Source organism: Carica papaya, unplaced genomic scaffold (genome assembly GCF_054855325.1).
Source record: "Carica papaya isolate Zhongbai unplaced genomic scaffold, ASM5485532v1 h2tg000034l, whole genome shotgun sequence".
Classification (NCBI taxonomy): domain Eukaryota; kingdom Viridiplantae; phylum Streptophyta; class Magnoliopsida; order Brassicales; family Caricaceae; genus Carica; species Carica papaya.
The window spans coordinates 55,293-79,996 of record NW_028277155.1 but is presented as its reverse complement, the minus strand read 5'-3'; the positions used below and the strand labels follow the sequence as shown (position 1 = coordinate 79,996).

The 24,704-nt window shown below is 32.3% G+C and overlaps 5 protein-coding genes across 5 annotated transcripts; all 5 read right to left on the bottom strand.

The window, feature by feature from the left end:
* Positions 1-11,775: 11,775 nt before the first annotated feature.
* LOC148239671 (protein DOWN-REGULATED IN DIF1 11-like) lies at positions 11,776-12,186 on the bottom strand. The gene has a single exon (XM_088212222.1). It carries the CDS (start codon positions 12,184-12,186, stop codon positions 11,776-11,778), a length of 411 nt encoding a protein of 136 aa, XP_088068348.1.
* A 1,169-nt stretch (positions 12,187-13,355) lies between these two features.
* On the bottom strand, positions 13,356-13,766 carry LOC148239670 (protein DOWN-REGULATED IN DIF1 11-like). The gene has a single exon (XM_088212221.1). The coding sequence runs from the start codon at positions 13,764-13,766 to the stop codon at positions 13,356-13,358; it is 411 nt and encodes a 136-aa protein (XP_088068347.1).
* Positions 13,767-14,928: 1,162 nt separating this feature from the next.
* On the bottom strand, positions 14,929-15,339 carry LOC148239669 (protein DOWN-REGULATED IN DIF1 11-like). Its single transcript, XM_088212220.1, has one exon. It carries the CDS (start codon positions 15,337-15,339, stop codon positions 14,929-14,931), a length of 411 nt encoding a protein of 136 aa, XP_088068346.1.
* Positions 15,340-16,513: 1,174 nt separating this feature from the next.
* On the bottom strand, positions 16,514-16,924 carry LOC148239668 (protein DOWN-REGULATED IN DIF1 11-like). Its single transcript, XM_088212219.1, has one exon. It carries the CDS (start codon positions 16,922-16,924, stop codon positions 16,514-16,516), a length of 411 nt encoding a protein of 136 aa, XP_088068345.1.
* A 1,174-nt stretch (positions 16,925-18,098) lies between these two features.
* On the bottom strand, positions 18,099-18,509 carry LOC148239667 (protein DOWN-REGULATED IN DIF1 11-like). The gene has a single exon (XM_088212218.1). The coding sequence runs from the start codon at positions 18,507-18,509 to the stop codon at positions 18,099-18,101; it is 411 nt and encodes a 136-aa protein (XP_088068344.1).
* Between the last annotated feature and the right edge of the window lie 6,195 nt (positions 18,510-24,704).

The window sequence follows — 24,704 nt, the reverse complement described above, 5'->3', positions numbered from 1 at the left end:
TCCGCAATCAAACATAACTCTCCTCATGAATAGCTTTCAACTTCAAGTAAATCTCATAAGAATTCAAAAATACTTATCCTACAAATTAAGACGAGATTCTAAGAGATTTACTTCATCAAAACTTATATTCTTTATCAATTTAGAGTTCTTGTCACAACAAGAGAAGAAAAATCCTTTCAAATTAATTGGTTAACTGTTACAAATTATCACTTTTTAATTTTATATTTAAAAATTTTAACTAACTAATTATTATATATATTATTACTTTAACTGAAAATTTAAATATATTATCATTTTTTTTATTTTTAAAAATTATAAGGAAATATCAAATTCAATTTCATCTGAAGATAAATCAGGCTTATAGTCCTTGAGGACGAGCAGGGATCCTTTCAAATTCCATACTTCACGACTGCAGACTCTTTTCTTATCTTCCTCTTGATATAAATATATATATATATAGGTAAACACTACGGACATCTCTTTTATTATATATGGTGTTCTTCCCTTGTTAATAGATATGGATAAGCTCTGTACAGTATAGGACAGGTAAGCTGCGTAAAACCTATGAACAGCCACCATTAATCAAAGTCAAAGCCATACTTTACAAATTAAAATTCATGAAATAATTTCCCACATCTCCACCGAGCCGCCTCATATGCTATATAAATACCCTACAACCTCAGGAACTCATCCTCACTTGTTCTATTGAATTTTACATATAAGATAAACAAAAACAATTTAGAGAAAAAGGAATGGCGTCTGAATGCCCAGGTAAGTACGGATCAACTCTTCTTTTCATATATAAGGGTAATTAATTAGTGCACAATTATAAGAAATTATATACATATACATATATGTATGGGTGTTGCAGGTAAAAACTCATGGCCGGAACTTGTTGGGAAAAACGGAGATGAGGCAGGGGAAACCATAAAGAGAGAAAATCCAAATGTCTTGGAAGCCATCGTGTTGTTGGAAGGAACTCCGGTGATCAAGAATTTTAGCTGCAACAGGGTTTGGGTTTAGGTAAGCGATTGCAAGATTGTTACTCTAGTTCCTACTATAGGCTAACATTGCCCCACGTAATTTCATATAATAAATGTAATAATACATGGGCTAGTTTCTTGACTGATCTAGCTTCCATTGTAACCAAATAAATAAATAAGTAGTTTTTATTTAATTTTCAATAATTAGTAAATTCTCTTATGTTATTTTTCTTTAGATATTTATTTGAATAATTGGAAATAAATAAATGTGACTGATATTTTATGTGATTTAATAGTTTATTATATATTAATATTATATCCTATTTTCTAATTATATACAATTTGTATTTTAATTTGATTTAAAAATTTTATTTAATTTCAATGCAAATCAAATTTTGGAGGGTAATTAGAAACCAAACTAAATTAAACTATTTAGGTTTAGTTTTTCAATTGGGTTAAATTTTTTAGTTTGGACAAAATAACTTGTAATACCCAAATTAATTTTTTGTAATTTAAATTAATTTGTAAATGTAGTTTTTTTTAATTTTTTATTTTAATTTAGTATAAACTACAATTATGTTCTATAACTCATTTGTCAAGAGAGATGGGAGCATGTACTTCCTTCCCATAATTCAATATGCAATAGTTCCATACTTCCTTGTTTTTCTTGTGAGCTACAAGTTCATATGTCTGCAACTGTTTCATTGACAAAACGATATCCACCACAAGATGGTGACAATCAATCCTAGAATATATTATTTTCAAACAGCAATTTCGACTCACGTTAACCTTATTTTCTTGAGAAAAAAATATTCTAACACTTCAATGTTGCATCTCCCATTAATTTTATGGACACAAGTTTGATAGAATTCCTCATCAATTATATGGTGTCCATACTTGGGTGACAAACTTATATTTTGTGAAAATATCGGTATAAAGAGTAGTCCTGCAGTGACAAAAAGTGCCAGAAAATTGAAGGAACAATCCAATTTTGCCTTATTGGGACCAAAAGAAAGTTTTTGGAATAGCTTGTGTACAGTGGTTCTTTAGTTTTTGGAATAGCTTGTGTACAATAGTTCTTTAGTTTCAACAACTAATTAGATAGATACTTTTTTGTAATGCTCGCTGTAATAGATTAATTTAATATGTACACCCTTCATTAATTATATCTCTTAATTAAATTATTAATTTAAGATAGAAATTCAAAATTTAATCATTTAAGCAAAATGATATTAACAAATATATTATGTTAAAAAAAATTACTCTCATATTTATTGGCTTTGAGGTATTTTATATTCAATCCACAAGATTGAAAATATTTGCCCAATCATTCAAAAAGAGAAAAACAAAAGAAAATATTTCTCCAATCCCTCAAATTATGGGTCAAATTTTCCTTATTTGGGCAGATCATTGGACTCATTAGCAAGTTCAGTGCAAAGTCTGTTATGGTACCTAGAGTTTATAGTAGTGGTAAAATTCGGCATATACTAGACAATTAATATTAGATGAAATTAAATAGAACGAATTAGAATACAATAGTTTGATTTAATTTTCAATTTGGAATTAGATGTCCTAAAGAGTTTTATTTCATTCCGTCCAGATTAAATGGACCGAGATTTTAAGGTATATATATTCTTAGATTATTATTTTATCTTATTAATTCCATAAATGATCTATTAAATAAATAATTATTGTTTATGAAATTTATTATTTAGTTTTATTTTTATTAGATTTATTAATTATTTTTTAATTAAAACTCATGTAAGGAAAAATATTTACAATTAATTTGAATTTAACCAAATAAATTTAGATAGTCTGTTTTTTTTTTTTTGGCCTATTTGATCTAATTCAATCTTCTTTCATATTAATAAAAACTCATGAAATATCATACATAACCTATTATTTGAATGTTAATTTTCAACTGATTTTTTTGTGAATTCATATAATTTAACCAGGTCTATGTGATGAAATTAAATTATTTTACAATATATAACTTTTAAATATTTTGATAAAATAATATATGAAGGATATATCAATATATAACTTTGTAAGTATACATATACCTTGCTAAAAGCTCGATACTTTATATGCTTCAAATTAAAATTAACATTAATAGCCCAGAAAAATAGATATATGTGGGAGAAATTATCAACTATGATTATGTATTATAACTCGTTTGTCAAGAGTGATTGGAGCACGCGTTTCCTTTCTGTAATTCAATATGCATTCCATACTTCCTTGTTTTTTGGTGAGCTACAGGTTCATATGCCTGTAATTATTTTATTGACAAAACGACATCCATCACAAGATGGTGATAATTTATCCCGGAATTTTTTATTTTCAAACAACAATCTCGACTCATGTTAACTTAATTTTTTTGGAAAAAAAAGTATTCTAACACTTCTATGTTGCATCTCTCACTAACTTTATGGACACAAGTTTGATAGAATTCTTCATCAATTATATGATGTCTATACTTGAGTGACGAATTTATATCTTGTGAAAATGTTAGTATAAAAAGTAATCCTGTAGGAACAAAAAGTGCCAATAAAGTGATGGAACAATCCAATTTTATTTTATTGGGCACAAAAAAAAATTTTTGGAATAGCTTATGTACAATGGTTCTTTAGTTTCAGAAATTAATTATATAGATATTTTTTTGTAATAATTTAATATATACACCCTCTATTAATTACATCTCTTAATTAAATTATTAATTTAATATAGAAATTCAAATTTTAATCATCAAACAAACTAATATTAACATATATATTATGTTATAAAAAATTAATTTCATATTTATTACCTCAAACTAAGTTTTATTTTCTTTCCCATCCTTCGACCTACCCAAAACCTTTTCACTTCTAATCCATTTTAGGAAGATTTGGCCCACTAGTATTTTAAATTTTTCTTATACGCTTCCTATGGACTTGGCCTCACCAGGTTCATTAGACCAAAATCTTTCTTTCTAAAAGATCTTTTCTATGGGTTCGACCCACTATTATTTGGATCAAACTTCAGCTGTCTTCTATATATACATATATGATTTCTTTTTTTCTTAACGTTCAGCCCACCACGGGCTTCTCTCTCTTCCCTAGCCTGGTTTTCTATTAGGGTCGGCCAACTCAGGTTTAGATCCCTCACATCCCTTCATTTTTTGTTTTTGTCTCCTAGACCAAATAAAATCTGAACACATATCTAGCCCATTTCCATTTGGGCTCGGTCCAATTAAAATTTAATCCAATCTCCTAGATATTTTTTTGTAACGTTCCCTATAATAGATTAATTTAAAATGTACACCCTCTATTAATTACATCTCTTAGAAATTCAAATTTTAATTATTAAATAAATTAATATTAACATATGTATTATGTCATAAAAAATTAGTCTCATAGGTTTCGAGGTATTTTATGTTCAACCCACAATATTAAAAATATTTTCTCAAAAATTACCTTTGTATTGAGTATTCTCGAAAATGGAAATGATTCACAAAAATTTTAATTAATTTCAAAAAAAGACACATTATATATTTATTTATTTATTATAAGGAATTAAATTAATATCACAATATTATGAGGACGACTCTGAACTTAAGAAAATTAATTAAAAATCCAGGTAGAGAATATTAGCCTGTATGAGGAACTACGGTTACAATGTTGCACGCGTTGACCCTAATCCAAACCCTTCCGCAGTCAAAATCTAGGATCACCTTATTTCCTTCCGGCAACACAGTGGCTTCAGCCACAAGTGGATTTTCTCTCTTTATAATTTCCGCTGCCTCATCTCCGTTTCTCCCTACAAGCTCCGGCCATGAGTTTTTACCTGCAACACCCATATATACATATGTATATTTTCTTATAACTATGCATTAATTCATTAACTTATATATACACATGTAATATTTCTAAATTAAATTACTGACAAAATAAGAGACTTCACTTTTTACATTTTTTTTTTCCTAATAAAATTGTAAGAGTTTAGTCTAGGTGTCAACCGGACATGTTAGGTTAAATAATTTGATTACTTAATAAAATATGTGATAAACTAAAGAGATAATAGGGGTCTTTTTTACACAAAAATTGAATTTTTTGTTACAATGAAAACAGAAAGAATACTGATTATTTAATATTATAAAATATATATATATATCAATAAATTTCTATGAAATAATTTTACGAGATTTAACCAATTGTATCAATTAGTAAGATATTACTAGAAAATAAGAATTAATCATTCACTTTTATTAAAATAAAATTGAGAGAAAAAAAGGTTGATCCATACTGACCTGGGCAATCAGATGACATTTTCTCTCTATAATTCAATAAAACAAGTGAAGATGAGTTGATGGATTTACATAGCTGATGAGGTGGGATATAAGTGTTTTTTCTTAAATCAGAAACTTAAAAATGCATTAAAGAAGGGAATTAATTACAAATTAAGATGTTATTTATGGGCAAGACCATTCTTGAGTTCAATAGATTTATATACATTGTAGTGACATTAATTTATACGTCAATATATTATTGGTTTTCTTTAGGTAATATTCATGTGTGCCTTAAGTAAATAATGCGTTGCGTAGGTTGTAAGTTATGTAACGGTTCCGAAATTTTAAAAGAAATAATTCATAAATTAAGTGTGGAAACGAAATAATTAGTTAGTGTCTATATTTCTTACACAATAACTTAAAGTACTAAATAATGCTACAGAAATTACACTTTTGAAATAAATACAAAAATTAATGAAATAAACGGAAAATAAATAAAGTACTAAATAGTGCTACATAAATTACATTTTTGAAGGAAATACAAAAAATTAATGAAATAAACGGAAAATAAATAAAACTGGTATGCTACTCGCAACTCTCTTATGGATCAGCCTCTGGATTCTGGTCATCTTGATCTAAAATGGTTAAATAAGAAATGAGCTACGCTATCCCAGTAAGAATATCACGCTATTCAACGACATAGAAATGAAGGTTGGTAGAAAAATCAAAACAACTAATGGAGCTCTTAATTAAATAAATTCATTTATCATAAACAAAATCTTTTGCCATCTATTTACTGTAGTGAGATTTACAAAACAACTTATAGAGATAATAACATAACTCAAATAATGATTTCATATGCAATCGATTTGAATAACAATTCTATCCTTTATCAACCTATTAGTATCCATGGGGGTTTATAAGGATGTTCCTACAACACGTGAACCATTTCCTTTAACATTTCAAATTAACGGGCCGTCTCCATACCCAGTCCGATATGAGCGCCAAACCACTAAACCTCAATACTCTGTCCAGTGTGATGGTGAAATGGGTCGTCCCCATACCCTATCTGGTATGAGTGTCAAATTACCAAACTTCGATACCCCATCCGGTATGAAGCAACATTCATGGTAGGATTTTCTATACGCCCAGTTCGTCTACCATCTCTCAGGATATCCAGTAAGGTTGTCGCTTCATCCATTCACTTAATCACACAATTTTCCATTTTTCTTTAATCTCTCTTTTTTTCAATTCAACTGTAAACCCATAAAATAAACAATACATGCATTCAAAGCTGTAAAATCGATCAATCAGATACTATCATGCATTCAAACCGTAAAAATAATTAACAGAAACAATAATATATAATTTTCGAACACATAATTAATTATGAATATTTTTTAAATTGTATAAAATACCGTATTATTATTAATTTAACTTCAATTCCATAACAGAGAATAGAGTAAGAGATTCTTACTCAATTCGATGCCTAAAAAATGAAACTTATTGACTGTGCCCGTCGCGGTCCCCGGATTCCCTGAATTTTTCTTCGGAAATTAAAACACGCTACAGGTATCTACAAATATCCCAAAAAATCCAAAAACAGTATAAGGACCTCTTTTTGGCTAATTTTGAAATTCCAGCACAGTGGCTCCACCGTGCTTCGGCGACGACGCCGCTGCCCGCGATGGTGATCCACCTCAGGTTGCCTATTTTTGGCCAGTTTTGCATCAATCCTTGCGAGAAAACACATTAAGGGACCCCAGTTGGCCGAAAAAATTGAAAAACTGAAACTCACCAGCAGCAGGGCTCTTCGGTGAGGCGGCTCCGCTAGCTCGCTTTTGCGGTTGAGTGTTTTACTTTGGTCAACCTGTAGAGAAGGAAACGGTGAAAAAATTTTGCATAACAGAAATCGGAAAGGGCCTTATCGGATGTGGTTTTTTAAATTTTTTGCAGCGGCACTGCCGGGCTTTGCCCGTAGTTTTTGGCCAATTGGTTGATCATTTTACTCCGATATGGCCACGGGGGTGTTTAAAATTGAATTCTGAGCAAAAAGAAATTTTGTTACTTCTTTTGGCGATCGGAAGTGGCTCCGGCGCGGCGGTGGATGGTGGTGGTTCTCCTTTCCAGCGGTTGGGTCTTTTTCTCCGATGAGGGTGTCTGACGGCTAGGCTTAGGATTTGGTGTGAAGAGGATTATTTATATTCGTCCCCTTTTAATATGGGCCGTCCATCGCGATTGATCTGAAACGTCTGATCACAATTAAATAGGGAGTGAATCTAGACCGTTCATCGCTATCTGATATGAACCGTCCAATCGCGTTTAAATAAGAAGTGGATCTGGACCGTTGATCGCATTTAAATCTGACCGTCCAAGCGCGTTTAGGGAGAGAACACATCCAGGTCGTCTGTGCACGCGGGAGCGAATATGGACGGTTCGATCGCGGGCACGCAGATCGCCCGCGTGGCCTCCCGTGTGGCACCGTGTCAGTGTTCGTTGCCACGTGGCGCGTTCTAGTTCGTAAGAGCTACTAACCGGGCATCTTATGTGGTATAACTTTTTTAAATTACATTTTGACCCATAGTTTTCGATTTTTCTTTCAAAAATACCCTCAAAATCCAAAATTTCACTTGTTTTTTTTTTCAAAATTATTTTCAATTTCATTCTCTTTCAAATTTTTTTCATTTTTATACTAAATTAAAATAAAAAATTAAAAAAACTACATTTACAAATTAATTTAAATTACAAAAAATTAATTTGGGTATTACAAGTTATTTTGTCCAAACTAAAAAATTTAACCCAATTGAAAAACTAAACCGAAATAGTTTAATTTAGTTTGGTTTCTAATTACCCTCCAAAATTTGATTTGCATTGAAATTAAATAAAATTTTTAAATCAAATTAAAATCCAAATTGTATATAATTAGAAAATAGGATATAATATTAATATATAATAAACTATTAAATCACATAAAATATCAGTCACATTTATTTATTTCCAATTATTCAAATAAATATCTAAAGAAAAATAACATAAGAGAATTTACTAATTATTGAAAATTAAATAAAAACTACTTATTTATTTATTTGGTTACAAGGGAAGCTAGATCAGTCAAGAAACTAGCCCATGTATTATTACATTTATTATATGAAATTACGTGGGGCAATGTTAGCCTATAGTAGGAACTAGAGTAACAATCTTGCAATCGCTTACCTAAACCCAAACCCTGTTGCAGCTAAAATTCTTGATCACCGGAGTTCCTTCCAACAACACGATGGCTTCCAAGACATTTGGATTTTCTCTCTTTATGGTTTCCCCTGCCTCATCTCCGTTTTTCCCAACAAGTTCCGGCCATGAGTTTTTACCTGCAACACCCATACATATATGTATATGTATATAATTTCTTATAATTGTGCACTAATTAATTACCCTTATATATGAAAAGAAGAGTTGATCCGTACTTACCTGGGCATTCAGACGCCATTCCTTTTTCTCTAAATTGTTTTTGTTTCTCTTATATGTAAAATTCAATAGAACACGTGAGGATGAGTTCCTGAGGTTGTAGGGTATTTATATAGCATATGAGGCGGCTCGGTGGAGATGTGGGAAATTATTTCATGAATTTTAATTTGTAAAGTATGGCTCTGACTTTGATTAATGGTGGCTGTTCATAGGTTTTACGCAGCTTACCTGTCCTATACTGTACAGAGCTTATCCATATCTATTAACAAGGGAAGAACACCATATATAATAAAAGAGATGTCCGTAGTGTTTACCTATATATATATATATATATATATATCAAGAGGAAGATAAGAAAAGAGTCTGCAGTCGTGAAGTATGGAATTTGAAAGGATCCCTGCTCGTCCTCAAGGACTATAAGCCTGATTTATCTTCAGATGAAATTGAATTTGATGTTTCCTTATAATTTTTAAAAATAAAAAAATGATAATATATTTAAATTTTCAGTTAAAGTAATAATATATATAATAATTAGTTAGTTAAAAATATATAAATTTAAATGATTTTGGGGTAATTCTGAGAAAATTTGAGAGGTTGGGGCAGAATTTGAAATTGAGAAACTATTGGGACAGAATCTGTATTTGAGGAAATAGTGGGGCAGAAGTTAAATTTAAGAAAATATTGGTGCAGAATTTGAATTTTAGGGAAGAAAAGAAGATTCTGAAAAGAGAGAAGAGAGGAAGTCAGGGAGAGAGGAGAGTTTGTAAGAGAGAGAGTGGAGATTTTAGAGGGAGAAAGAAAGATTGTCTTAGAAACAGAGAGACTGTTAGAGAGAGAAAGAGAGAAATATATATATAGAGAGAGGCTTTTAGAGAGAGAAAGAGAAATTTATAGAGAGAAGAGATAACAGGGAGAAGAGAGAAGAGATAAGAGAGATAGAAAGTTTAGAGAGAGAATAATAAACTGAGATTTTATTCTACAAAAATTACATTCCTTAGATTTGATTTACAACTATTATTTATAAACATGAAAGGTTACATGAGAATTTTTATCAACCATTGCAACTATTTGAGTACGTGAGAATTCTTATCAACCATTACAATTATTCATGATTTTCTAGGATCTCAACAATTTCTTCTCCTTGGATATCAACCTTGTCCCCAAGGTTGAAATTCAGCTTCCAACATTTGCTATCTAAGGATATTATTACTATTTAGTATGATTATATATAGATATTATTAATTTATATATATGTATATATTTTAATGTGCTACCGAAGAACTTCATGTGGATCTTTTGTATCTTTTCTTCTTTCGCTTCTTTTGTTTCCTTTCCCACTTTTTTTTTCATTTTTCTTCTGTTTTTTCTTCTTCCACTTCCTCTTCTTCCGCTTCTCCTTCTTCTGTTTTGTTTTCATTAGTGAGAGACCAAGAGAGAACAAGGGAATATGAGTGACAGAGAGATTGAGTGGTTCGATTCGGTCCACTGGGGTCTGATCGGTTTGGTTCAATAAACTAATTCGGTTTGACACGGGTTTAGTCTGGCCTCATATTGTCTTTGAATTAGTCCGGCTCGAACCAGCAGTTTTAGGGTTTTTTCAACTGATTTAGTCATTGAACCGGTTTTAGGGTTTGCCTTGTTAAAAGCCAGTTTACCCCTTTTTGTTTCATCTTCTTCGTCATGCCGCATAGGGAAAAAAAGAGTCCCACTCTGCACTTCGCGCACAGCTGCAATAGAGGCCATTGGTTTTGCGTCCTCCAGAGAGGTAACGTCAGAACTCAACAACTGGATCATCAGATTGAGTTTTTCCTCTATCTGATCGAAAATTTCGCAATGTCGGCCATCATCGGCTCCCATTGGGATCTGGAACCTGCCTCTGATACTAAATTGTTAGGATCTGGTTTTGACATGTAATTCACCGGACCTTCAATTTAGAAAAATATTAAACTTTGAATGATTTTGGGGTGATTATGAGAAAATTTGAAAGGTTGGGCAGAATCTAAAATTTAGAAAATATTGGGGCAAAATTTGTATTTGAGGAAATAGTGGGGCAGAAGTTGAATTTAAGAAAATATTGGTGCAGAATTTGAATTTTAGGGAAGAAAAGAAGATTCTGAAAAGAGAGAAGAGAGGAAGTTGGGAAGAGAGAAGAAGAGAGTTTGTGAGAAAGAGAGAGTGGAGATTTTAGAGGGAGAAAGAAATAGAGAGAGAAAGAAAAAGTTTTAGAAAGATAGAGAAAGAGAAAAATATATAGAGAGAAGAGATAACAGAGAGAGAAGAGAAGAGAGAGAGGGATAGAAAGTTTAGAGAGAATAATAAACTGAGATTTTATTCTTCAAAAATTACGTATCTTCGTTTTGATTTACAATTATTATTTATGGACACAAAAGAGTACATGAGAATCCGATCAACCATGACTATTCGAGTACATGAGAGTTGTTATCAACTATTGTAACTATTCATGATTTTTTAGGATCTCAACAGTATGAGATTTTCAAGTGTGTTTAAGATCCTGGTGTGATGTTAGGTCCTTATCTAATAAATAAAACTCATTTAACCTTATTCCATATGCTGGCCATAGAATATAATTTTTAGCTGAATTTGTCAGATCCATTTGGAAGGTTTATTGAAGACAGAATAGAATTCAGAAGCTCAACAATGGCCAAAGAAGTAACCACAAGCTCTTTGTCTCTGTGGTTATCATATTTGTTAGTGGGCAAGACAAGCCTGAGGTTTGCAATTCAATTGCCAAAGCCAGAATAAAAACATAAAAACTGAGGAAAAAGAAAAAACCAAAGCCAAATAAATATTTTCTCCATGAATTCATAAAAAAAAAAATTTAACCCTGTCCATTTGATAAAATTAAATTATTTTGCGACATATAACTTTTCAAATATTCTGATAAAACAATATGTCAAGGATATATCAATGTGCAACTTTGTAGATACATATATACCTTGCTTAAAGCTCTATACTTTCTATGCTTGAAATTAAAATCATTATTAATAGTCCAGAAAAATGAACAAATACAGGAGAAATTATAAACTACAATTAATGTATTATAACTCATTTGTCAAGAGAGATCGGAGCATGGGCTTCCTTCCCGTAATTCGTTATGCAATAGTTCCATACTTCCTTGCTTTTGCTGTGGGCTACAGGTTCATATGCCTCTAACTGTCTCATTGACAACACGACATCCACCAAAATATGGTGACAATCTATCCCGGACTCTATTATTTTCAAACAACAATCTCGACTCACGTTGAGCTGATTTTTGGGAGCTAAAAGGTATCCCAGCACTTCAATGCTGCATCTCCCGTTAACTTTCTGGACGCAAGTTTGAAAGAATTCCTCATCGACTATATGATGCTCGGACTTGGGTGACGGGGCTATATCCTCTGAAAGTGCCGGTACAAAAAGCAGTCCTGCGGCGAAAAATAGTGCCAGAAAAGTGATGGAACAATCCAATTTCGCCATACTGGGAGCAAGGGAAAGTTTTCAAAATAGCTTGTGTACAATGGTTCTTCAATTTTAGAGATGAATTATATAGATGTTTTTTTTATAACGCTCACTATAACATATTAATTTAACATCTACACCCTCCTCCGTTAATTACATCCATTAATTAAGTTATTAATTTAAGATAGAAATTCAAATTTTAATAGTTAAACGAACTAATATTGACATACATATTACCTTATAAAAAATTAATTTCATATTTATTGGCTTTGAGGTATTTTACGTTCGATCCACGAGATTAAAATACTTGTCCAACCTCTCTCAAAGAGAAAAACAAAAGAACATATTTCTCCAATGCCTCAAACTACGAGGCAGGTTTTCCTTATTTGGGCAGGCTGATTGGACTCGTCAGCAAGTTAAGTGCGAAGTTTGTTATGGGACCTAGAATTTACAATAGTGCTAAAATTCAGTATGTACTAAAATGTTATTATTAGATTGAGTTAAATAGATCAATAAGTATATAGTAGTTTGATTTATTTTTCAATTTGTAATTGGAGGTCCTAAAAATTTTTATTGATTCCTTCCAGACAAAACGGACTGAGATTTTAAGATACGTATATTCTTAGATTATTGTTTTGTTTTGCTAATTCCGTATATTACATATTAAGTGAATAAGTATGGTTTACGAAATTTATTATTTAGTTTTGTTCTTATTAGGTTTATTTATTTATTTTAATTAAAAACATCATGTGAGGAAAAAAAAATATACAATTTAATTTGAGCTGAACCGAATAAATTTAGATGGCGTTAGCGTTTTTTTTTTTTTTTTTTCTGGCCCTATCCGGACTGATTGTCTCCTTTTTAATATCAACAAACACCCATGAAATGCCATACATAACTTACTGTTTGAGTGTTAATTTTCTAATGATATTTTCTCCATGAATTCATAAAAAAAAAATTTTAACCCTGTCCATTTGATAAAATTAAATTATTTTGCGACATATAACTTTTCAAATATTCTGATAAAACAATATATCAAGGATATATCAATGTGCAACTTTGTAGATACATATATACCTTGCTTAAAGCTCTATACTTTGTATGCTTGAAATTAAAATCATTATTAATAGTCCAGAAAAATGGACAAATACAGGAGAAATTATAAACTACAATTAATGTATTATAACTCATTTGTCAAGAGAGATCGGAGCATGGGCTTCCTTCCCGTAATTCGTTATGCAATAGTTCCATACTTCCTTGCTTTTGCTGTGGGCTACAGGTTCATATGCCTCTAACTGTCTCATTGACAAAACGACATCCACCAAAATATGGTGACAATCTATCCCGGACTCTATTATTTTCAAACAACAATCTCGACTCACGTTGAGCTGATTTTTGGGAGCTAAAAGGTATCCCAGCACTTCAATGCTGCATCTCCCGTTAACTTTCTGGACGCAAGTTTGAAAGAATTCCTCATCGACTATATGATGCTCGGACTTGGGTGACGGGGCTATATCCTCTGAAAGTGCCGGTACAAAAAGCAGTCCTGCGGCGAAAAATAGTGCCAGAAAAGTGATGGAACAATCCAATTTCGCCATACTGGGAGCAAGGGAAAGTTTTCAAAATAGCTTGTGTACAATGGTTCTTCAATTTTAGAGATGAATTATATAGATGTTTTTTTTATAACGCTCACTATAACATATTAATTTAACATCTACACCCTCCTCCGTTAATTACATCCATTAATTTAAGATAGAAATTCAAATTTTAATAGTTAAACGAACTAATATTGACATACATATTACCTTATAAAAAATTAATTTCATATTTATTGGCTTTGAGGTATTTTACGTTCGATCCACGAGATTAAAATACTTGTCCAACCTCTCTCAAAGAGAAAAACAAAAGAACATATTTCTCCAATGCCTCAAACTACGAGGCAGGTTTTCCTTATTTGGGCAGGCTGATTGGACTCGTCAGCAAGTTAAGTGCGAAGTTTGTTATGGGACCTAGAATTTACAATAGTGCTAAAATTCAGTATGTACTAAAATGTTATTATTAGATTGAGTTAAATAGATCAATAAGTATATAGTAGTTTGATTTATTTTTCAATTTGTAATTGGAGGTCCTAAAAATTTTTATTGATTCCTTCCAGACAAAACGGACTGAGATTTTAAGATACGTATATTCTTAGATTATTGTTTTGTTTTGCTAATTCCGTATATTACATATTAAGTGAATAAGTATGGTTTACGAAATTTATTATTTAGTTTTGTTCTTATTAGGTTTATTTATTTATTTTAATTAAAAACATCATGTGAGGAAAAAAAAATATACAATTTAATTTGAGCTGAACCGAATAAATTTAGATGGCGTTAGCGTTTTTTTTTTTTTTTTTTTTTTTCTGGCCCTATCCGGACTGATTGTCTCCTTTTTAATATCAACAAACACCCATGAAATGCCATACATAACTTACTGTTTGAGTGTTAATTTTCTAATGATATTTTCTCCATGAATTCATAAAAAAAAAAATTTAACCCTGTCCATTTGATAAAATTAAATTATTTTGCGACATATAACTTTTCAAATATTCTGATAAAACAATATATCAAGGATATATCAATGTGCAACTTTGTAGATACATATATACCTTGCTTAAAGCTCTATACTTTGTATGCTTGAAATTAAAATCATTATTAATAGTCCAGAAAAATGGACAAATACAGGAGAAATTATAAACTACAATTAATGTATTATAACTCATTTGTCAAGAGAGATCGGAGCATGGGCTTCCTTCCCGTAATTCGTTATGCAATAGTTCCATACTTCCTTGCTTTTGCTGTGGGCTACAGGTTCATATGCCTCTAACTGTCTCATTGACAAAACGACATCCACCAAAATATGGTGACAATCTATCCCGGACTCTATTATTTTCAAACAACAATCTCGACTCACGTTGAGCTGATTTTTGGGAGCTAAAAGGTATCCCAGCACTTCAATGCTGCATCTCCCGTTAACTTTCTGGACGCAAGTTTGAAAGAATTCCTCATCGACTATATGATGCTCGGACTTGGGTGACGGGGCTATATCCTCTGAAAGTGCCGGTACAAAAAGCAGTCCTGCGGCGAAAAATAGTGCCAGAAAAGTGATGGAACAATCCAATTTCGCCATACTGGGAGCAAGGGAAAGTTTTCAAAATAGCTTGTGTACAATGGTTCTTCAATTTTAGAGATGAATTATATAGATGTTTTTTTTATAACGCTCACTATAACATATTAATTTAACATCTACACCCTCCTCCGTTAATTACATCCATTAATTAAGTTATTAATTTAAGATAGAAATTCAAATTTTAATGGTTAAACGAACTAATATTGACATACATATTACCTTATAAAAAATTAATTTCATATTTATTGGCTTTGAGGTATTTTACGTTCGATCCACGAGATTAAAATACTTGTCCAACCTCTCTCAAAGAGAAAAACAAAAGAACATATTTCTCCAATGCCTCAAACTACGAGGCAGGTTTTCCTTATTTGGGCAGGCTGATTGGACTCGTCAGCAAGTTAAGTGCGAAGTTTGTTATGGGACCTAGAATTTACAATAGTGCTAAAATTCAGTATGTACTAAAATGTTATTATTAGATTGAGTTAAATAGATCAATAAGTATATAGTAGTTTGATTTATTTTTCAATTTGTAATTGGAGGTCCTAAAAATTTTTATTGATTCCTTCCAGACAAAACGGACTGAGATTTTAAGATACGTATATTCTTAGATTATTGTTTTGTTTTGCTAATTCCGTATATTACATATTAAGTGAATAAGTATGGTTTACGAAATTTATTATTTAGTTTTGTTCTTATTAGGTTTATTTATTTATTTTAATTAAAAACATCATGTGAGGAAAAAAAAATATACAATTTAATTTGAGCTGAACCGAATAAATTTAGATGGCGTTAGCGTTTTTTTTTTTTTTTTTTTTTTTCTGGCCCTATCCGGACTGATTGTCTCCTTTTTAATATCAACAAACACCCATGAAATGCCATACATAACTTACTGTTTGAGTGTTAATTTTCTAATGATATTTTCTCCATGAATTCATAAAAAAAAAAATTTAACCCTGTCCATTTGATAAAATTAAATTATTTTGCGACATATAACTTTTCAAATATTCTGATAAAACAATATATCAAGGATATATCAATGTGCAACTTTGTAGATACATATATACCTTGCTTAAAGCTCTATACTTTGTATGCTTGAAATTAAAATCATTATTAATAGTCCAGAAAAATGGACAAATACAGGAGAAATTATAAACTACAATTAATGTATTATAACTCATTTGTCAAGAGAGATCGGAGCATGGGCTTCCTTCCCGTAATTCGTTATGCAATAGTTCCATACTTCCTTGCTTTTGCTGTGGGCTACAGGTTCATATGCCTCTAACTGTCTCATTGACAAAACGACATCCACCAAAATATGGTGACAATCTATCCCGGACTCTATTATTTTCAAACAACAATCTCGACTCACGTTGAGCTGATTTTTGGGAGCTAAAAGGTATCCCAGCACTTCAATGCTGCATCTCCCGTTAACTTTCTGGACGCAAGTTTGAAAGAATTCCTCATCGACTATATGATGCTCGGACTTGGGTGACGGGGCTATATCCTCTGAAAGTGCCGGTACAAAAAGCAGTCCTGCGGCGAAAAATAGTGCCAGAAAAGTGATGGAACAATCCAATTTCGCCATACTGGGAGCAAGGGAAAGTTTTCAAAATAGCTTGTGTACAATGGTTCTTCAATTTTAGAGATGAATTATATAGATGTTTTTTTTATAACGCTCACTATAACATATTAATTTAACATCTACACCCTCCTCCGTTAATTACATCCATTAATTAAGTTATTAATTTAAGATAGAAATTCAAATTTTAATGGTTAAACGAACTAATATTGACATACATATTACCTTATAAAAAATTAATTTCATATTTATTGGCTTTGAGGTATTTTACGTTCGATCCACGAGATTAAAATACTTGTCCAACCTCTCTCAAAGAGAAAAACAAAAGAACATATTTCTCCAATGCCTCAAACTACGAGGCAGGTTTTCCTTATTTGGGCAGGCTGATTGGACTCGTCAGCAAGTTAAGTGCGAAGTTTGTTATGGGACCTAGAATTTAAAATAGTGCTAAAATTCAGTATGTACTAAAATGTTATTATTAGATTGAGTTAAATAGATCAATAAGTATATAGTAGTTTGATTTATTTTTCAATTTGTAATTGGAGGTCCTAAAAATTTTTATTGATTCCTTCCAGACAAAACGGACTGAGATTTTAAGATACGTATATTCTTAGATTATTGTTTTGTTTTGCTAATTCCGTATATTACATATTAAGTGAATAAGTATGGTTTACGAAATTTATTATTTAGTTTTGTTCTTATTAGGTTTATTTATTTATTTTAATTAAAAACATCATGTGAGGAAAAAAAAATATACAATTTAATTTGAGCTGAACCGAATAAATTTAGATGGCGTTAGCGTTTTTTTTTTTTTTTTTTTTTTTTTGGCCCTATCCGGACTGATTATCTCCTTTTTAAATTCAAAAAAAACCCATGAAATGCCATACATAACTTACTGTTTGAGTGTTAATTTTCTAATGATATTTTCTCCATGAATTCATAAAAAAAAAAATTTAACCCTGTCCATTTGATAAAATTAAATTATTTTGCGACATATAACTTTTCAAATATTCTGATAAAACAATATATCAAGGATATATCAATGTGCAACTTTGTAGATACATATATACCTTGCTTAAAGCTCTATACTTTGTATGCTTGAAATTAAAATCATTATTAATAGTCCAGAAAAATGGACAAATACAGGAGAAATTATAAACTACAATTAATGTATTATAACTCATTTGTCAAGAGAGATCGGAGCATGGGCTTCCTTCCCGTAATTCGTTATGCAATAGTTCCATACTTCCTTGCTTTTGCTGTGGGCTACAGGTTCATATGCCTCTAACTGTCTCATTGACAAAACGACATCCACCAAAATATGGTGACAATCTATCCCGGACTCTATTATTTTCAAACAACAATCTCGACTCACGTTGAGCTGATTTTTGGGAGCTAAAAGGTATCCCAGCACTTCAATGCTGCATCTCCCGTTAACTTTCTGGACGCAAGTTTGAAAGAATTCCTCATCGACTATATGATGCTCGGACTTGGGTGACGGGGCTATATCCTCTGAAAGTGCCGGTACAAAAAGCAGTCCTGCGGCGAAAAATAGTGCCAGAAAAGTGATGGAACAATCCAATTTCGCCATACTGGGAGCAAGGGAAAGTTTTCAAAATAGCTTGTGTACAATGGTTCTTCAATTTTAGAGATGAATTATATAGATGTTTTTTTTATAACGCTCACTATAACATATTAATTTAACATCTACACCCTCCTCCGTTAATTACATCCATTAATTAAGTTATTAATTTAAGATAGAAATTCAAATTTTAATCATCAAGCAAACTTATATTAACAAATATATTATGTTATAAAAAAATTACTTTCATATTTATTGGCTTTGAGGTATTTTATGTTCAATTCACATAATTCAAAATATTTGCCCAATCATTCAAAAAGAGAAAAACAAAAGAAAATGTTTATCCAATCCCTCAAATTATGGGTCAGATTTTCCTTATTTGGGCAGACCATTGGTTTTATTAGCAAGTTCAATGCAAAGTTTGTAATGGTACCTAGAGTTTATAATAGTAGTAAAATTCGGCATATACTAAATAATTAATATTAGATGGAATTAAATAGAACGAATTAGAATACAGTAGTTTAATTTAATTTTCAATTTGGAATTAAAGGTCCAGAAAAATTTTATATGATTCCTTTCAGATTAGATGGAATGACATTTTAAGATATATGTATTCTTTGATTATTGTTTTGTTTTATTAATTCTGTAAATTACACATTAAATGAATAATTAATGTTTATGAAATTTATTATTTACTTTTTATTTTGATTAGATTTATTAATTATTTTTTAATTAAAAATATCATGTAAGCAAAAAATGTAAAATTTATGTAAGTAAAATTCATGAAGATGCCAATAATTAAAAGAAAAAGGGAAAAAGGATCTTGAAAACTCTAGTATGATAAGGAACCACAAATAACATCTGTTACTTCAAAAACCATCACACCCATTTAGTTTCGTACACACCTATCCTGGAGGATGTGAATATGAAACAGAATAGTAAAAGTAACCGTTGTATTGGTGAACTTTCCTATATGAATACGAACAGCCACAGTAGATTAAAACTCTAAGCCCTTACGAATGATGTCTATGTTGGTGATACTTAGAGGTTTTATTAAAGATTTAAGATAATATACTCCAAATAATCAAATATTGAATTTCAAAAATTAGGAAACAATAGCTTAAAGTAGACATGGGAAACTTGGGAGACTGCAGATGTACCGCAGTGATAAGGTTTCTAGGTAATCAAAAATTGATCCATGTAATGAGAATAGGAAATGATGTTTTCAAAACATGTAGTACAGTAATAACAATTGCGTATACTATGATTGGAAAACATTAGACGTTAATGAATTTTGAAGATCATTATAGCCCAAGACAGTATTTGACGCAGAAAGGTATGGGAAGGATCGAATCTACTCCTGAAACTCACTCAATGTATGTAATACCAAAATAATAACCACCTAGAATTAAACTCTTCCCTCTAATTGAATTTACAATCCTAAAGGGAAGTAAAAATAAAGATTAGGGAAATAAATAAGGAAAGAAAAAATGTCACAGACTTAATAAGTTGATCCCTACTCTTTGGCTCAACAAGACTTCTAAAGACTCTTACTTCTTGAAGAACTTAAAGAAGCTAATTTTTAGCAAAAATACTAAAAGAAGAAAAGCCAGAACTCTCAAGAATTCTCTCAAATTTATTCTCAAATGTGTGTTTTACATCATAGGAGCAAAGGTCTATTTATAGCCTTTCCCGAACAATCTAGATGAGTACAAAAATCTTCAGATAATTAATAAAATAATATCTAAGATAAAATTCTATCTTAATGTAGGATAAATTCAAAATAAAATAATTATTCTATCTCAAATTAATAAATTAATTAATATTAACGGATAGAGTTATAATTAAAATAATAATTAATTTAAATCCATATTTATCCCATGTGAAATCCTTTTAAAAACCATGTGAAAATTAATTTTAACACATGGATATTATGAAAAGTGGGTCCTAAGCCTTTTAAAAGTTTTAAAATAATAAAATAAATAAGAATTAAGTAATTTAAATATTTTAAAAGGGGGAAAAGAGGGGACGGCCGATTTGGGCTACTCGGATGGGCCGGACCGGCTGGTCCGTGCGGGTTGCGAGGGAGGAGGCCTGCAAGAATTGCGGGCTGGGATTGGGTCATTTGGGCTGTTCGTGGACCCGTCCGCGAGGGGTGTGGGTGTTCAGCCGTTTGGGCCTGCGTGCGTCCGGAACTGACTTACGCCATTTGGACCATCTACGGGCCCGTCCGCGCAGGGTACGGGTGTTCGGCCCCTTGGGCCTGCGCGCGCGATCCGTATGGGCATGCATGCATGTTCATGGGTCGTGCGAGCTAGGTCACTTATTTGGCGCACGTGTGGGCCTCCTCCTTAGGCATGGGCTTTTTTACAATTCTTCAAGTCCATTAATCTTACTTGCACTTTATGCCTTCTAGTTTGGACAAACTTGGCCCATCTCTTGGAATAATCCCAATTAGGAAAGCGTTCAAACATGAAACTACTCTCCTATTCTGGGCGTTCCTCGTTGATGTAAGGTTGTATTTTTTGAACTAATTCTAAGCTGTCTGGGATCACATCATCTCCCCTTTCTTTAAAAAGATTCATCCTCGAATCTGAGCCTTCATCACAAGGGAGAAGATTAGGGATTATAGTAGGGAACACGCATACCTCCCTGGCATGTTTGCTTTGTTGTTGATGCACGTCATGACTTCATTCATAATTCCTCTAGGATCTTGATCAAATCTTCGTAGCCCACTTACTATGGTAATTATTTGTAAGAGAAAAACAGTACGACTTTGAAAAGAGTGGTTAAGGTCAAAATGAATCTCCCTGTAGGTAATTACAATTGAACGTCCCTTTTCATAAGAGATATTCCTCAACATTATGTCTCTGTCTTCAGGACACTCCTTTGTTTTCTGTCTTGGTCTTCCTCGCAATGGACCATCTTTAGCTGTCTGTTGGGCATCCTTTATGCTTAATGGGCCATTGACTTTCTCTATGGCCTTCTTTCTCTCTTCTACCCTTCTTGAGTATTCATTAAAGGACTATTTAATTTTGACATGATCTTCATGTGCCTCTTTTGTTGATAAAGATGTAAGGACATGATTCAAACCTTCCTTTCTCAGTGAATATCAATTGGTGCGACCGTAATGTTGTACCTGTCTATTAAACTACAAGGTCTTCCAAGTATCAAGTGACTAGCATGCATAGGTACGATATCACAACATACCTCGTCGTGATATTTTTCGATGGAGAACGATACTATGACTTGTTTGGTAACTTGAATTTCGCCACACTCATTCATCCACTGTAACCGATAAGGATTTAGATGCTTGATGCATGTCAACCTTGCTCTTTTCATGAATAGAGTGCTTGCCACATTAGCACTGCTACCACTATCAATGATCATTCCACATACCTTATCATGGACAAGGCATCGCGTGTGGAATATGTTCTCCCTCTGGTCGTTGTCCTCTCATTGGGCTTATAGGTTCACGACCCTTCGGACAACAATGATGCTTTCTCGGAATGAAAGCATGTCACTTTATTGAAACATAGTGAATTTTCCTGCAAGGTAAAGGTTAATGAAAGAAAATCTCTCTCTCACCTTCACTCATGTTTACCTTGCAATCTCTCAGTTGACAGCTTCGTCTGTCGAGTTGAGCGTTTGAAATCGAAATCACTTGAATCAGGTCTACACGTTAGTCCTTATGACACAAGGAACCCTAAAGGATTCTGATTTCTACTGAAGCTCAGAAACAAGCACACAGAAAAAAAGAATGGTGTGCTCTTTATACGTTAAACAACTAGTAATAATTAGTCACTTAATTATGTAACAGTCATAAAATAAAGAAAACAAAAATATAGATCACAAAGAATGACAATTTGGATTGATGCGTAAGGATCTGATCAATCTTGATGGATATAATTAGTAGGTGTATCTTCCTATACTACACCCAATTCGTCGGCTACGCTCTACGACCGATTAAGTTTCTTTATGCAACGTTGATGCAGATTACAGAAATGCAAATTAGAATTAAATGTGGATAGCGTGCGGAAAGAAAATAAAAATTTTCGCTCACACCAGTTAGGCAACATACTTTGCCTTTGATTTCTCAAAAGATTTCCGATCACCAAGTAGGCAGTTATTTTGTTTTTGTAATACAAAATGCAAACATGTGCCAATTGCCTTATAGGGTGCAACTAGGGCATTTTTGGTAATTTTGGATATTTAACTTTTTTTTGAATAATAACACGAACTATTTGAATTGAACGGATAGATATGAATTCAAGCAGGATGTAATATGAATTAATAATCAAATAATTTTGAGTGCTAATTTAAGAACAAAATGCTAAATCAAATAAAGATAGATTTAGGTTTCAAGGAGCCAAAGCTCTTACACCAGATGACGCGATAAGGTATGGGGGAGGATCGAATTTACTCTTGAAACTCACTGAGCGTATGCAATACCAAAAAAATAACCACTTAGAATTAAACTCTTCTCTCTAATTAAATTTATAATCCTAAAGGAAAGTAAAAACAAAGACTAGAGAAATAAACAAGAAAAAAAAAATCACAGAGTTACCTATAAGTTGATCACCGCTCATTGACTCAACAACACTTCTAAATACTCCTTCTTCCCGAAAAACTTGAAGAAGTTAATTTTTAGCAAAAATGATAAAAGAAAAAAAGTCAAAACTCTCAAGAATTCTCTCAAATTTATTCTCAAATGTGTGTTTTACATCCTAGGGGTAAATGTGTATTTATAGCCTTTTCTGGACAATCTAGATGAGTACAAAAATCTTCAGATAATTAATAAAATAATATCCTAGATAAAATTATATCTTAATGTAAGATAAATACAAAATAAAATAATTATTATATCCCAAATAAATTAATTAAATAATCCTATAGATTTATAATTAAAATAATAATTAATTTAAATCCGTATTTATCCCATGTGAAATCCATTTAAAAAATATGTGAAAATTAATTTTAACACAAGGGTATTTTGAAAAGTAGGTCCCAAGCCTTTTAAAAAATTTTAAAATAATAAAATAAATAAATATTAAGTAATTTAAATATTTTAAAAAGGGAAAAAGAGGGGTCGGCTGGTTTTGGCTACCCGGATGGGCCGGCCCAGTTGGGCTGCGCGTGTTGTGCGGGAGGAGGTTCGCGAGAAGCACAGGCTAGGCTTCGGCCGTTTGGGCCGTCTACGGGCCTGTCCGCGTGGGGTGCAAGTGTTTGGCCCCTTGGGCCTACGCGCGTGTGGTTGGTTCCATGCGGGCCTAGAGGGTCGCGTGCGTGGGCGCTCCTGGCACTCAAACACACGATTCATGTGGGCACATGTGCATGTTCATGGGCCATATGGGCTGGGCCACTTTTTCGGCGCACGTGTGGGCCTCCTCCTCGAGCGTGGGCTTTCTTACAATTCTTCAAACCCATTAATCTTACTTGGGCCTTAAGCATTCTAGCTTGGAAAAACTTGGGCCATGTATTGGAATAATCCCAATTAGGACAGCGTTCAGGGATGAAACTACTCTCCCATTCTGGGCATTCCTCATTGATGCAAGGTTTCATTTTTAGAACTAATTATAGGTTGTCTAAGATCACATCAATATTCCTTTTGCTTGATAAAAAATTCTAAAGAAATTACAGTGAGACACTAATAACTATAACTGTTAAAATATTTAGAATTAAGAGACCAAATCCTAACAATTATACCTTAGTCATAGAAGTTAGGAAAGAAGTGTTTACAAACTAAACAAATCTTTTCAGTAATAACATTATAACGACACCACCAAGTTGAGGAAGAACTTGGAAATGAGTAAATATGTTTTGAACCCCTGCTCGTAAATTTTGAGAACCCAATCTTTTTTTTTAAAGGAGAGATTTGTAACACCCAGCTAGCACAATGTTTTCTTCAGCCCAATCCAAAAGACCTAAGCCCATAGGCCTAGCCCCAAGCCTGAATGACCTCCCTTTTCTCTTCTCACCTGTAACACAACAAGGGGGGAGGATGAGTTTAGTATAAAGAGAGGAGAGGAAACTTGAGGGAGAATGAGAGTGGTGACCTAGAGAGAAAAAGAGAGAGGGAATAGTGATATCGAAAGAAGCTAAGGGGAGGGTGAACAATAAGTGAACTTACCAGAGCAACATCATTGACGCGGGGGTGTAGGGAGAGGAAGGAGAGACTGTGTTGAATCATCATTATACATATCC